The sequence below is a fragment of the Neocloeon triangulifer genome, unplaced genomic scaffold (assembly GCF_031216515.1).
Source record: "Neocloeon triangulifer isolate White Clay Creek 2 clone unplaced genomic scaffold, ASM3121651v1 ptg000022l, whole genome shotgun sequence".
Taxonomy (NCBI): domain Eukaryota; kingdom Metazoa; phylum Arthropoda; class Insecta; order Ephemeroptera; family Baetidae; genus Neocloeon; species Neocloeon triangulifer.
Genome location: NW_026775562.1, coordinates 3,637,063 through 3,654,091, shown reverse-complemented (window position 1 = coordinate 3,654,091; position 17,029 = coordinate 3,637,063). Strand labels below are relative to the sequence as shown.

Below are 17,029 nucleotides of genomic sequence, written 5' to 3'. Positions count from 1 at the left end.
GTAACGAACTAGCACATTTTTAGTACATTACTAGTACAATACTAGTACATTACTAGTATAGTACTAGTACAGTACTAGTACATTACTAGTACAGTACTAGTACATTACTAGTACATTACTAGTACAGTACTAGTACATTACTAGTACATTACTAGTACATTACTAGTAACGAACTAGCACATTTTTAGTACATTACTAGTACAATACTAGTACATTACTAGTATAGTACTAGTACAGTACTAGTACATTACTAGTACAGTACTAGCACATTTTTAGTACATTACTAGTACAATACTAGTACATTACTAGTATAGTACTAGTACAGTACTAGTACATTACTAGTACAGTACTAGTACATTACTAGTACATTACTAGTACATTACTAGTACATTACTAGTACATTACTAGTACATTACTAGTACATTACTAGTACATTACTAGTACAGTACTAGTACATTACTAGTACATTACTAGTACATTACTAGTACATTACTAGTACATTACTAGTACATTACTAGTACATTACTAGTACATTACTAGTACAGTACTAGTACATTACTAGTATCGTACTAGTACATTACTAGTACAGTACTAGTACTAGTACAGTACTAGTACTAGTACAGTACTAGCACATTACTAGTACAGTACTAGTACATTACTAGTACAGTACTAGTACATTACTAGTACATTACTAGTACAGTACTAGTACAGTACTAGTATAGTACTAGTACATTACTAGTATAGTACTAGTACAGTACTAGTACATTACTAGTATAGTACTAGTACATTACTAGTATAGTACTAGTACATTACTAGTACATTACTAGTACATTACTAGTACATTACTAGTACATTACTAGTACATTACTAGTACATTACTAGTACAGTACTAGTACATTACTAGTATCGTACTAGTACATTACTAGTACAGTACTAGTACTAGTACAGTACTAGTACTAGTACAGTACTAGCACATTACTAGTACAGTACTAGTACATTACTAGTACAGTACTAGTACATTACTAGTACATTACTAGTACAGTACTAGTACAGTACTAGTATAGTACTAGTACATTACTAGTATAGTACTAGTACAGTACTAGTACATTACTAGTATAGTACTAGTACAGTACTAGTATAGTACTAGTACATTACTAGTATAGTACTAGTACAGTACTAGTACATTACTAGTATAGTACTAGTACATTACTAGTACAGTACTAGTACTAGTACAGTACTAGCACATTACTAGTACAGTACTAGTACATTACTAGTACAGTACTAGTACATTACTAGTACATTACTAGTACAGTACTAGTACAGTACTAGTATAGTACTAGTACATTACTAGTATAGTACTAGTACAGTACTAGTACATTACTAGTATAGTACTAGTACATTACTAGTATAGTACTAGTACATTACTAGTACATTTTTAGTACATTACTAGTAACGAACTAGCACATTTTTAGTACATTACTAGTACAATACTAGTACATTACTAGTATAGTACTAGTACAGTACTAGTACATTACTAGTACATTACTAGTACATTACTAGTACATTACTAGTACATTACTAGTACATTACTAGTACATTACTAGTACATTACTAGTACAGTACTAGTACATTACTAGTATCGTACTAGTACATTACTAGTACAGTACTAGTACTAGTACAGTACTAGTACTAGTACAGTACTAGCACATTACTAGTACAGTACTAGTACATTACTAGTACAGTACTAGTACATTACTAGTACATTACTAGTACAGTACTAGTATAGTACTAGTACAGTACTAGTATAGTACTAGTACATTACTAGTATAGTACTAGTACAGTACTAGTACATTACTAGTATAGTACTAGTACATTACTAGTATAGTACTAGTACATTACTAGTACATTTTTAGTACATTACTAGTAACGAACTAGCACATTTTTAGTACATTACTAGTACAATACTAGTACATTACTAGTATAGTACTAGTACAGTACTAGTACATTACTAGTACAGTACTAGTACATTACTAGTACATTACTAGTACAGTACTAGTACATTACTAGTACATTACTAGTACATTACTAGTAACGAACTAGCACATTTTTAGTACATTACTAGTACAATACTAGTACATTACTAGTATAGTACTAGTACAGTACTAGTACATTACTAGTACAGTACTAGCACATTTTTAGTACATTACTAGTACAATACTAGTACATTACTAGTATAGTACTAGTACAGTACTAGTACATTACTAGTACAGTACTAGTACATTACTAGTACATTACTAGTACATTACTAGTACATTACTAGTACATTACTAGTACATTACTAGTACATTACTAGTACATTACTAGTACAGTACTAGTACATTACTAGTATCGTACTAGTACATTACTAGTACAGTACTAGTACTAGTACAGTACTAGCACATTACTAGTACATTACTAGTACAGTACTAGTATAGTACTAGTACATTACTAGTATAGTACTAGTACAGTACTAGTACAGTACTAGTACATTACTAGTATAGTACTAGTACATTACTAGTATAGTACTAGTACATTACTAGTACATTACTAGTACATTACTAGTAACGAACTAGCACATTTTTAGTACATTAATAGTACAATACTAGTACATTACTAGTATAGTACTAGTACAGTACTAGTACATTACTAGTACAGTACTAGTACAATACTAGTACATTACTAGTACAGTACTAGTCTTTACTAGTACATTACTAGTAACGAACTAGCACATTTTTAGTACATTACTAGTACAATACTAGTACATTACTAGTATAGTACTAGTACAGTACTAGTACATTACTAGTACAGTACTAGTACAGACTAGTTCATTACTAGTACATTACTCGCAATCTCTGCCTTCACCGGCTTTTGACGATTTAAATTAAAAATCGAGAAATAGCCCACAAAAATAAAATAATATTCATATTGATGTAGGTACATATCAAGTTAGTAATTTATTCTTTGTTTTCTTGCTGAAAATTTATTAAGAAAAAAATTAATTTTAAAATTTCATTTTTGATATATATAATTTTAATGTATCCTTCATTTAAAAAAATTTACAACTTCATAGCCAAAACATGAAGAATTGGAAATATTTTTTCCATTTAAATAATCAATAAAGATTCAAACGGAATTAATAAGAATTTACCTTGCCTGTTGAAATAAACTATTTGTATGTTAATTAAAATTTAATGTATATCAAAACGAGGATTTTTCTTAGGATAAATATTTAATAAACGAATTTCATGTTATCTTTTCCTTTCTAAATTTTATTTTAATCTTGACAAAACGTTTTCATCTCAGTTAGATGAGTTACAAAATTTGCAAAATTGAATGAAAAATTCAAAGAGTTATCAGATGCAAAAATGTTATTCTAAATTCCAAAAACTAATTTTATACATGTAAAATTATACTCTGGCTATTTGGTTCAGCTTCTTACCACAAACTTCTTTTCTTATACGTAATATGGATTTTTATTCAAATTTAATTAACATTAAATTATATAGTTCTTTATGATTTACGAATGCTAGTTGGAAACCCTTTCTTCTTTTTTTTATTTTTTTTTTTATTATTGACCGAGAAGAATAAATAATAATAAAATTATTTCCTTTCCTCTGATGAAGTAAAAATTTCGCGCTTTTAAAGAAGGCAATTTGCACGTTTAGTAGTGTAAGAATTTTTATGAAATTTCACATGTTACGAATTTGCGATTTTATTTGAAGTGCAAGAGAGCTGAATTGTTCTTTAGCCCTATATAGACACGATTATAAGAATATTGTTTTCACCAATAAAAATTTTCTCCCTTCAGGAAGACCAATATTACTTTGATGGGAATATCAGTCGCACCCGTTCCTTGACTTCGATTTACTTTTGCGCCAGAAGAACTTAATCTTTCGGCATTTTTAATCACCTTTTATTTTCTTTCTATAAAAGTCAATGTTCTTTTTTTAACACCAATGAATATTTATCATGAATTCCAAATTAAAAAAAAAAAAACGATAAAAGTCTAGCTCGAGCTTGGGTAGGACCTGTGTGGCGGCGCCACCGTCCGATATGTGTGAGCATTCCTGGCCTGTCTGGAAATTCCGGCGGCAGGTGGCGGGAGTTTTGAGTCTGGCGGGAAGTCTAGCCCTGACGACGGACGACGGCGGACGCAGCAGTCGAGTGCGCCGTGAGTCGGTTGGTTTAGTGAGGGTCCGGAGATATGTAGGATCGGAGGTGCGACGAGGTGCGAAATTAGTGCCGGTGGGTTCGCCGGCTGCTCATGAGGAAAATGTGAAATTCGGACAGAGCATTTATGCCGTTCGTCAAGCGCGTGGTGACGCCGACGCTGGTGTGTCGCGCCTCGGACGCTGCCCGGACGCAGGCGGACCAGCAGCCGCAGGGTCGGTTGTTGGCCGACGACAGCGAGTTGGTCGCCGTCAGCAACTGCGCCCTCAGCAATGCCATCCGCCAGCTGGCGTCGCTCGCCGGACACGCCGACGAGATCTTCGGACAGCTCAAGACGCAGCTGGGCGAGATCAACGCGAGGGCGTCCGGCGTGCGCGAACGTCTGCAGGCCCTCGAGGAGCGCGCCGAGAATCTCAACGCGCGCACCGTCACAGTCCGTGAGTGCCCAAAACTTCTAATTTTAATTACAATTAATTAAATTGATTCCTAATTTATTGTAAATTTAAACAAAAAATTAAGATATTTACAATATTGCAAAATTTTAAAACACTTTTATTGATCTAATCGATCAAAGGATTGATGCTTAAAGTATTTTGGCGCCAAAACTCTAAATTTATTTTGTTTTTATTAAATGTTGATAAAATTTATTACTATTTTAATGTAAATTAAAAGTGGAATTCCAATGTTTATAATAATTTTAAATTTAAAGACTCTTTAATATATCAAGATGATCAAAAGAGTGAAAATGGAACAGATATTTTGTTGCCAAAACAGTTTGTAATGGAGATTTCATTTAAAACTTTTGTTCAAACTGAAGATTGTTCTAGAAATTTTAGATTCCTGATTTAGATTAAAACAATTTTTAACACTTTTTAATAAGTTCAAAGAAGCGGTTAAAAACTAAGGAATTCGTTTTCATTAGAGGAATAAAACTGAAAACTTAAAGAAGTCGGTTGAACTAATTACACGAAGTTACATTTTACTACATTGGTTATTATTGGATATGTACATATTATTCAATATTGTTTGTATCCAAATGCTGGATAGGATAATTGTAATTAATTTTTTAGTTGAAGAAATCGTAAAAAATTAAAACAAGCAAAGCAATAAACGACTGAAATGACCCATGGAGAGGCAAAGGCGAATTTCTATAATAAAAAATCACCTAATCGTGTAATTCTTTGTGAAAATAAATATTTATTTATATTTTGAATTTATTTTTTGCAATATTTAAAAACTTCACTCAACCTTTTTTGGTATTTTTATTCTAAAATATTTTCAAAAATTAATTTAAAAATTAATTCAAAAGATAGTTTCAATGTACATATTTCAATTTTTCTATTTTAAAAATCTATGAATTTCCAATTAATTTCTCATGGGAATTAAATTAAATTCGAATTATTTTCATTAACTCAATACTCAATTTTGCTGGATTCAAATGTTTACTCCAAAAATATTCCAAAATTAGACTGGCCATTACTCCATCCGCACGCGAAGAAAGCGAAAACTGTTATTCGAGCCGGGTGCGCGACGTTGTTGACAAAATGTTTTCTTACTTGGAATCGACTCAAAAATTTGGCCCACTGAGTGCAATGTCTGTCTACCTCGCCTCCTCAGGTGGTCCGGAAACGTGCTGAGAACCCCATTGCCGCAATAATAATAATAATAATAATGAGGGGACTCACGAAAGTATGCGTCGCGTTATCAGCGGAATGGAAAAAAATTGCCTGTCTGGAGGCGTTTTCTGCCTGTCTGTTTTCGGCCGTTGCAACATCAATCAATCCGAAAGCACGAAAAAGGTCCATAAACAATGGGAGCTCAAATTGCTTTGCATAAAAAAAATTACATTTCGGACTAAAGCAATTTGTTTGAGGTTTCAAAAAAATTATATTAAAGATTAAAGACCCTCTCATGAAATAATTTTATTTTTTGAATTAGAAAGAACTAAAAAATTCTCCAACACAATTTTTACTTCTCAAATTTTCCAACCTCAATTTTGACTTTTTATTTGGTTTTATTTTAAATTCATGAATACAAGTTTTTTCTTCTTACTAAGAAGGATTTTTTCACATTTTTTCCTCTCGTGAGATCCGTTTCGTGAGATTTCAAACGGCGCCAATTAAGGTTTTATCAGTCCGAGCCAATCTCGCTTAGTACTTCATATACTAATTAGGTGCATTACCCTTTTTGATCTCCATCCGGCGCTTTTGATTTTGGAGCTTTTTGCTCCACACTCGGCCGAAGAAGGCCGTGCACGGCCACTTCATTAAGCTGCCGCATCCATTTTAATTCACCAACAGATAATTAACGTTCGATGGCTTATCTCTCTTCAAAGAAAGAAGAATGTTGACCTGGCGAGGAAAAAATGCCCGGGGCGATTTCCTGTCTCCACGAGAGAGAGAGGAAAGGAGATTTTTTATGGCTTGAGAGGACACGGATTTTGTGTGACAGTTAGGCAAACACGCGCCACTCTTTGTGGTCCGTTAATTTCCAAACGCAAAGATTGTTTTTAATTTGATCCTTCAAGTTGCGGTGGAATGATTAATTTGACGATTTCTCAGAAGGGAAAAGGTGGAGAGATCAAATGGTCTGATGGCCATTGGGGACAAAACAAAGGCCGCAGGTGTCAATATTTATCATTTTTGTGGGGAATTTAGAAATGAAAAAAATTAATTTCATAACAAATGAAAAATAATTATATAAACTATGGTTCATGATTGAAACTAGAACTCAATTAAATCCTCATTTTAAATATGATAAAAAATAGTTTAATTTAAACAAGCGTTTTTCAGGAATTTTGGCAATAAAAATACTTATTATTAATTATTTTAAATATTAATTTATTAATAAAAATTAAATTAAAAGCATCCTTGTAAAAAAAATATGGTTAAAATTATTGTAACAAGTGTTTTTTAGTAACTTTCGTTATAAAAATAAAAAAAAATATTAATAATTTAAATAGAGGTTTTTTAGTGAAAAATAAGTTGAAAGCATTATTTAAAAAAATATTTAATCACTTAAAAGAGGTTTTTAAAATTATCTAAACAATTTTTTATATTAACAATATCTTATTTTTAAATAATTCAATACAGCAATTATTGTTTAAAATCAATTAACTCTTGAAAATGTTATAAACACTTAATCTGCTTGTTTTCAATAAATCTTCCTCTTTTTTTTTAATTTTTACTTCGTCTTCACTTGACAGTTTAGCGCGCTGGTTTCGCACAAAAGGCAAAAAAGCACCCAAGTGAAAATCTCCACCTCCAAACCTTGTTCACGCCATCCTCGGTCCCTACTTTTTTGCTCGAAAACCGACGCTGCTCTTCATGCCTGACCACCTTTAATTAAAAGGTACACACACAACTCCTATAAAGCGAAGTGCGTGAAATATTGAAGGTTGTTGGTATAAATTAAACGATCCTTATTTGGAATTTTCTTCCTCGTCAGCCGCGAGAGTGAAATCAACAGGTGGTTGAAAATTTGTTTTCAAATCCAATGTACGAAATGCTCCATTTAAGGCGTGCGCGGTGAAAGTGAAAATATATAATCGCGATTGAAATCCGACATAAATCATCCCCGTCGCGAGTCTCAGCGGATAAAAGCCGATTTTCCCCGCTCGGATGCTAAACAAAAGATAAAAAGCATCCCGCGGTCGGCAGCTTATATTATTTATCGTCGGTTTAATAGTTGCGCGAGTATTCCAGGTCACGACTGCAAACGCGCAATCGAATTCGGCGCGAGATAATCTGAAGCGTTATTTTCGAGTTGGAAAGAAAATCTTCTTTCTCCGTTGCACGCTTTGTTGTGTGGCAAACGCGGCGCTCAAGGTTGCTGGCTACAAAATTGTGTCTCTCCGGGACGATTACCGTGAAAAGTTTCACAGGGCAGTGTGTCAAAGATAAAAAATAATTATATATATAAAAATAAAGCGATTATTGCTGGTTCGAGAAATCAATAAATTACTTAATTATGTGAAAAGTGAGTGGATTGGAAACTACTTTCTTGTTTATCACGCGGTGTTGCCGTTTCTTCTAATTTTGTATTTATTTATTTGTGTAGAAGAAACAAGAACAAAAAAATAAACAACAATAACTGATATGATTTAAAGAATTGAATTATATTTGAATAGTTTTTTTTTTGTTATTTTAATGTGCATAAATTTGTTGATTATTATTTCTTTTACAAAAATTTTACAAAATTTATAGGAATTCGTTCTGTAAAATTCTTCCTTATATTAATTCAAAATTTAAATTTTTTAAAGAATGATAATAAATTTAAAAATTATTAATATAACTGTAAATTCAATATTCATCAATAATTTAATGATCATTTTTGAAGTTTTGTTAAAAAATTTTCTAACAATTTATTTTCATTCAATCAAAATTTGATAACGTTTTGGACAAATTAACAATCACAATGGTTAAAAAATAAATAAAAATCTCACAAATTAGTGTAATCACTTTCCTGATTTTTTTTTCACTTCCCTTATTGTTTCCAAGCGACCTTTCAGGTGGTCCCTGTTCTCTCTTTGGACATAATTTTTCTCCTCGAGTGCTTCGACAGAATCCCATTATGCATCCCTGGGCGACAAAACCTTCCAATACCTTTGTACAGGGCGTCATGCAGTTCTTTTCCATCCCATTTTTTTTCCACTTCGACCTACGCGTTCATTTGTACCAATTTCCGGGGCTCGAACCCGTTTCTCGTCTGCATACCTGGCTGCGTTTCACATCCTACTTCCCTCGGCGTGACATTGTCGCGTCAAAAATTCACCACGCGGCCGAGCATCTGCCTCTGCTCTTATCAATGGAAACTGGTTTTGATTGAGAGAAAGAAAGAAAGAGAAAAGGACTCCTCGAGTTGCTGGCAGATAATGGCGCGAAAATGTTCAACCGCCTGCTGCGGCGTAATGAGCAATTTTTTATACTTCGTGACACGGGAATTCTCGCGCCATCGTGAGGTGCAAAAAAAATATGTTAAAGCAAAAAAAAAAAAATGCTGACTTGAATGAGATACATAATGGTCGGCTTGCAAACCTTTGACGACTCACTCCCCACCGAATGAAAGTGAAAGACTAGAAAAATTTACAGCAAAATACTTAGTTCCATCATTTTTTTATAAATAAATAAAAAAAAGTCATATTTATAATTAATATCTTTTTAATTTGGTAAAAAAAACGTAGAAAATCAATATTTCTAGCATTAAAATTGCATTCAAAAATTGAAAAAAATATTACTTTTTATTATTTTTATAAACAATAATTTAAATTATAAAAATGTTTATTTAACTTTTAATTAATTTAAAAAATATTTTGTAAGTGGTAAATTTTTTAATTTTTATTTTTTTATACGGTTTTATTTTTATTTTGAACTTTCTCTCTTGCATGAAATGTCATCTATATTTATAAATCTTACCCTCACTGGCTCTGTTTGAAACACGGAAAGATTTATTAAGATTTATATCAAACTCTCTCTCTTTCATTTAATTAACATTCAACTTTAACCCCTTTAAGCCGCCTCGAATCTCTCTCCGATCTCAGAAGAGACATTTTTCATTTCGCACCAGCTGCAATTCATTATGAATTTTTCCCAAGTTTAGATCTCGCGGCACGTGTGGCTGTTGCAGAGTCGTAAATAATCAAAACGAACAAATCACTTGCAAGATAAAATGAGCGAACGGAGAAGGTTTCGAGCCGCGACGCGATCCATGAACACAACAGGAAAATAATTACGCGGTCGGCGCGGATCCTGCAAACCAACCAGACGAGACGAGAGACGCATGAAAATTAAAAACTAAAAAGATCGTGGCACAAACATAATCAGGTGGAAATTCTGAGAATATCGCGCGCGGGTCGCACGCAGCCTCAATAGTGAAAGCCGCGCTTTGAATTCTCTCCGCAGCAGGAGCGTGGAAAAAAGAAGAAGTTCTGCAGCCGAAAAAGGGCATAGAATTCATTTGTATATCCAAATAGAAGGAAAGGTAGAAAGCTGTCCAAAATAATTATAAAAAGATTAGGAAGACCTTTGATTGAATTGTTATAAAGGACTTTTTTAAATTTATTTCAAATATAAAATAATCAAAATTCACTGCTTTTAATTAAAAATTGTCTCTTAAGGATAAAAAACTTTATCCAAAATAAAAAGAAAGATAACTGAAAACAATTTTAAAAAAGTAGGAGTGTCTTGGAATTAAATTGATATAGAATTGAAACGTTTTTTGATTAATTTAATTTTAGAATATTTTGAAAAGCAATTATTTATTTACTTAAAATTAAAAATTTGAAGAAATATTTGACAAATTCATTTATAGATTGAAACGTGTTACATTTTCATATGATTCTATCAACCCTTTGTATTTAATTTAAAAATAAATTCTGTCACAAAAATAGGGATATTGAATTCATTTGTATCCTTAAAGAAAGGAAAGAAAGCTCTCCAAAATAAATATAAAAAAAAGTGGCGAGGCAATGGCCTTTGCTTGTGGACACATGTGGGGCTGCCTTTTCTATGTGCAGAAGGAAATCTATACTGTGTGTCAAAAAGCCATACCAGTGTTAAGGAATAATTTACAAACCCTCTCAGTACTTGGAAAAATATATTAGAAGCGGCTTTTTTCTTACAACCTGGCCCTGCCTCAATAATCAATATAAAAGAAACACACAAAGCTGGGGGCGACGAGGAAAAGGTTGCATAAAATTATTTGCCCAGTGATAATTTTAATCATGCTTGGTGCTGGAACGGAAGTTGTGACCCAAATTGCATAGCGTCGGCCATATTTGTAGCTAAAGTTTCCGTGGAAAAGCCAGAATTTTCATATAAATTCAGAGAAATTAAAAATTGAATCGGTTTTGAAAAATAAATTTAATAAATAATAAAAATTCAAACCGGAAAAAATACAAAATTTTGCCAATTAATTAAAAATTCAGATTATTTTTATGCAATTACAATATTTCTTCAATCTATTGTTTTGAATTAAATTAGAAACAAATTTTATTTATTATTTTAACCAGAACAATCGATGATCACAAATATAAGTACCTGCATGCCTTGTAACTTTTGTAACGGGAGCCATGCTTGAAGCTTGCGCTTTTTAATTAAAAATGAAGAACAAACTAACAGAAGCCCCTCGTAAGCGTGAAGATCTCTCTGCGCTGCTTATTTTTCCTCCGCTGCTGTGTTAATTTTCAAGGGATTCCCTTTCATATATGCGTAATTTTATACAAAAGCAAGGAGAGCAGCACCAGAGAGGCTACTTCCGTTTCCACGCCATGGAGATAGATTCTCCGCGTGATGAAACAAAAATGTGCTGTGCGCCGAGGGAAGGAAGGAAGTGCTCGTGGAAACTGCACTCTGCAAGTATAAAATTAAACATAAATAAACATTTCTGCTTAAAAATAGATTTCAACCCTTCACTGTTTTGAATATTTGAAAATATGAACATCAATATCAAATTTTGATTGTTGAAACTCTTATTGTATCAAAGTGATTTGATAAAAAAAACTCATTCATTGATAAGATTTGTGGCTTGTTTAACGATTAATTAAAGAGATTGGACCTCATTTTTTTTTTAAATTCTATGATGTTTGAGCCTTACGCACACCGGAACGCGCAAGAAGTTGCGATGAAAAGGAAATTTTGAATTCTCATATTGCTTTTAAAATAAAACAAAACCTTTCGCTCTACAGCCTCTAAAAGTAGCAGTGCAAGAAACAATAAAAAATTTAACTAAAACACTAAAACAAACATTAAAAACTTTTAATTAATTTTGAGTGAAATTATTCTCAAATGAAAGTATAATATTAAAAATATGAAATGGAAAAGTTGAAATTATTCTACCGTAATGAAAACTTAAAATTTGTGGCTCTTACCTCTTTAATCTGCAATCGTCAGAAATCCACACCAGGCACTTAAAACTTAAAGCACATTCACTTAAACACTTAAAATACCACCCTGAACTCCTGATTTAGTGAAAGGGCTCCGATCACCCACCGCTTTCCCGGCCCGAAGGCCACTCATTCAGGCGCCCTAACCCTAAACCAGGAGCTCCGGGCGAAAGAGGGGGGTCCCCCGCCCCCAGGATCCAGGAGGTTTGCCCTTCTCGGACTGCGCAGGGTTAACGTGCCGGGACACGCAACCCACCCGTCTCACCCTCCTTTAGCAAAGGACAGGTTTCCGTCGTCCTGAGTGGCGGAGGGGCTGACACGAGCCCCGCACTCGTCTCCGGGCCCTCCGGAAGGGCCCCTTGGTCCCGGTCACGCCCCCCAGTTAAGGATGTCGACGATTTACTATCCGGGGGTAACCCAACTTTCGGGACACCATCGACTCCTGCGGCACTGCGGACAACCAAGATGACTTCCAGCTAGGCTGGCCGTCAACTGAGCTCCGCTTGCGCTTGCAAGGTAAATGTGGGCGTATATGTGGGTGTGGCAGAAGGCGGGAAAATTTAAAAATAATAGTTTTTCTTCATATTTATTGTTATTTATTGGGAAATATTGGTTTCCTGAAAACAAAAAAAGGTATTTTAAATAAAATAAATTTCCCAAAAACTGGTATTTTTAAAAAAATATGGTATAATTAAGAAACAGGGGAATTTTTTAAATTTTTCCGCCGTACTTGTTATTTTATTTATACACATTCGTTAAGTATGATGAACGATGAAATGAAATCAAGTTTTTTTTCTACAAATTTAGACAATTTTATCATTTATGAATTATATTTTTATTCTATCTGAAAAAAATTAAGGTATAATTCTGCTCAAGTACCGTGAAATCTTGCTCGGCGGCAAAATAATAGGATTGAGCAATTTTCCTCTCCGGGCTGTGCAATTTCTCTCGTCATCTGCCGGCTCGCACGCACATTGCACACAAAAAGTGCATGAGTAATGGAAACTGTTCGTTTATTTCGAGACCCGAGACAGAAGGCGGCTTCTCAGTTGGTTGCGGTGGCATATGGGTGCTCGCAAAACAAAACAAAGGGCCACATTGTCCGCGTGCATTTGATCCGATTCTCACAAGGGGAGTGCAAAAAGTAGCACTGCGTGTAAATAGTAAATACATATACGCCAGTTTGACTCATTATATTGATGCTTGGCCGGTCACGCTGAAAGCCGCGGCGCGGTTTGTGTGCTGAGAGATCAAAAATCTGTTTCAATTATACAATGCACTGCACATTGAGTCTGTTTTAAATTGAACCGCCCCCCATTGTCACGTTTTATGGTCTGCCGTGAAAAGGTGGAGTTGGCAATGAATGCGAATTTTGATGAGCTTTATGAAGCGTGCACTCATAAAATGGAAAAATCTAATTTTGTATTTTATTTTAAGTGACCCAGACGAGAGACAAACATTCCACAGTCAGGATAATAATTATCATGCAAATCTCGTTGTTCTGCTTTAACGAGTTTGAAGAAAATCAATTCGAGATTTAAGAAGAAGAAAACATCTTTGTTCCGATTTTGCTGCAATTATAAAAATTATTCAGAAAAATTAAATCTTATTGGAATAAAAAAAATATAGAAATGGAATTTATTTAATTTTTAATTATTTAGCTTAACGCTTTAATCGCTTTAAGCTTATCAAACATAAAATGAGTGAAAAAAGCAATATTTTTTTCATATAAAAAGGCAATAAAATTAAAAATTTGAATTTTTAATGTTGTTTATTTGTCAAAATTATTACAAATAAATCGTTAACATTCAATTATTGGAAACAATTTATTCAAAAAAAAAAAAGGAATTGTAGAACAAATCGGAACCACCACTAGCAATTTTGCTAAAACCTTCTGAGGTCAAAGAGACCACACGAGTGAGACTCGGTTGACTATAAGTTTTTTACGATTTCGAATTTAATATTTAAAGATTTTTAATTGCTTTATTAACCATTTTATTTTTTTTTTTAATTTTTGAAAAAAATTTAAGTTATTTAAAAGAAAATTTGTTAAAAATAGTTAAAATAATTCTATAAAATTCCAATTATTTAAATTTAATAATTATTTTGTTAAAGTATAGAAAAAAAATTGAGGAAATGAAATTTGATGGCTCAGTTCCAAGTTTCTGTAGTTTTTTGTTGTCTACTTAAAACCCTTTTTTTTTTTAATAAATTCAAATGACAAGGTGAGTTTTCTGTAACCAGCGAAACCCGATCCGTCTCTCTCTCTCGTTCTCTGCTCTTGCCCCTTTCCAAAGCTCAACGCGCGACAATACCAAATCGTAAATCTGCCCAAGTCGCCGCAGAGCAAAGTATTTAGAAAAAAAGTTAAGCACGAAGACAATCTGTGCCCGGCGCATTCGGAGGGATTAGACTAAACGCACCCCGAAAACGACGCGCAGACTATTTTTAGCAGTTTTCCAAATCAAGCGATAGAGTTTCGTTTTAATCTGCTCTCGCTCTGGGCATTAAAAGCATAGCTAGGGGGGCGAGCCGAAGAAAGGCGGCAGCGACTCCTTAAATTCTAATTCTGGATCTCGTTTCACACATATGCACGTTCAGAGTAGTTTTTGTGAGTAAACGTCGGAGGGTGATTTTTTTTTCGGAGCGAGCGAAATAAATGGTTGTTTAAGGGAAAGAGTGAGGACGTGCTTTTTTAAAAGTCACTTTGCCTTCGAGTAAACAACCAATCAAAGCCTTAATGCGTTTCGAACAAATATACACCGAGGGTGTTATTTGGGTGCTAATGGTGCGATGCAATTACACGCCTGCTTGTCTCCGATACTTCATGTAGAAAATCTCATGTTGTTTAGAACGCAAGGGTTAAAATTAGAATTGATACTAAAATCAAGCAGCAGTTGAAATTTATTACAATTTTATAGTTTTACTTTCAATTAAGACAACAAATGTTTGCTGGAAGCTTAATTATTATTTTTCTAGAAATTGTTAGAGAGTAAAAGTGGAAAATTTGAAATAATTGAATCCCAAAATATTCCAGAAATTAAAAAAATCTTACAAACTACATTTAAAACAGAGGTTGCACGAAATAATTTCAATGACTAAATTTTAAAATACACAAGAAAATATTGTTGAAATCTAAATAATAAAAAGGAATTTTTCATCTGCTCATGTCCTGGTCATGTCAATTAATTTAATTTCGTATATTAGTTCTATTGATCCATCACAATCTAAAAAAAAATGAAAAATAAAATGCACACTTAATATATTTTTTGGTCTTCTTAATCAGGTTTGAAGGCTTTTTTTGTTGAAATAAAATAATAAAATATACTGTTATTCACAAAATAAAATTCAAATTTATTTTATTTTAAAATACTAAAAATAATGTCTTTGAATAATAATGTAAAAAATTGTTTAATGTTTTAAAATAAAAATTATCGCCATTTCTCATAAAATATTGAAACGGGTTTTCATTAAATTCACTTACAGTGTTAATTTTCTATTTATTTTTATTTTTTATTTTCCAATTTTTTGCTCTAGAGTTTTTATTTTAAATCGTTTCTGATGAAAGGGTCTCGACCAGTCAATATAGCAATCAGTCTATTTTTAATCCACCACTTGGCAGCGCCTAGAGCAAAAAATATACAAAATCCAATCAACACTCGATTGTTATTTAAATGGAAGCCTTTCGACGCCGAAGCGAAATTCTGCAGCTTCATCTCGGCGCCATTGAATTCCGTTTCTGCAGCAGGAAAAAAAAACAGGAGCCTGATTGTAAGACCTGCGGAGTGTTGTTGTGCGTCCGTAATCGTATTTGCTCTCTGTCGGATAATTATACAGAAACGCATTGTCCGACGTTAAAGACCGGCTTTCTTTTCCTTTCTGGCGGCGACACAACAGGTATTTATATAAACGACGGCCCATGTAAAGTACGTGCCCCGCGTCCCATTAATATATATCAGCGTCATTGACCGCCGGTATATTCGAAAATATTTCTGCGCCAAATGGCACGAAAAGTGGCCGGCAAGCCGCGCCAATCGGAGATTTGGACGCACGATTTTCGCCTAATCGGATCCGACGGGTCGAAAATTTCGAAATGAGCGAATTTCAAGATCAGAATCTTTTTATATCTTTTTACGATGGCGGCACTTTTCTTCACATGTTGTTCTCCGAATCGGAAAATTTTATATTTATAAACCTGCTGCCAGCGAAGAAGTTAAGAATCAAATCAAACAGAGAGAGAGAGAGAGCAATAAAAGTAAAAGAAAAATTCTCCGGCTGTGGTCCAAAGCAAACAATCTGGTTTTGTTTTAGTTCTCGGAGGCAAATTACTGTGAAATTCTAATCGATCTTCTCCGCCCCCTTTTGGAATTGATTAATTTGGAATTGTTTAGCAAAACGTTATCAGTTGTAATAAAAGCGTGCCCGATATGATCAAACGAAAATTATCCTCCGTTTCCTGGCCTGGCCATCAATTTTTAAAATGATTCCCCGCTCGTTGCGTGTCGATTATAGAGGTAGAGGGGGCCTGTCAAAAGTTACATTTTACACACACACAATGCTGGGGATTTTTATTGATTTTTATACACTTTTGGAAAGTAAAAAAGAAGGCAAAGAAGGATGGAGAAACTAAATGCAAAATGAAAAATTGTAAAAAAATCTTTGAAAAGGGTTCCAATTCGAATAGAACAATTTCAAGATTTTTATTCACATTGAGATCAATTTTGTTTTATAATTAGGTTTTTTTAATTAAATAGTCAATTATTAACTGTTTAGCTTTTCATCCATTAGATTCGATTAAATTACATAGGAAAAAAACGAAAAAATAAAATTCAGTTAAAAAAAATTTCTTGTAATGTCTGTTTTTATTAATATTGTTGTTTATATGTCCAAATTGTTTACATTCAATTGTTGAAAACAATTTTTTTGAAAAGAGATTAT

General features: G+C 33.3%; 1 protein-coding gene across 1 annotated transcript in view; it reads left to right on the top strand.

Annotated features, from left to right (window-relative positions):
* The first annotated feature begins 4,180 nt into the window (after window positions 1-4,180).
* The window catches only part of LOC132204210 (uncharacterized), a 35,789-nt gene continuing 22,940 nt past the window's right edge, over window positions 4,181-17,029 (top strand). Inside the window, exon 1 of the mRNA XM_059632565.1 lies at window positions 4,181-4,646. Coding sequence (XP_059488548.1) covers window positions 4,337-4,646 — 310 coding nt within the window. The 5' untranslated portion in view covers window positions 4,181-4,336. The remainder of the gene's footprint in view (window positions 4,647-17,029) is intronic.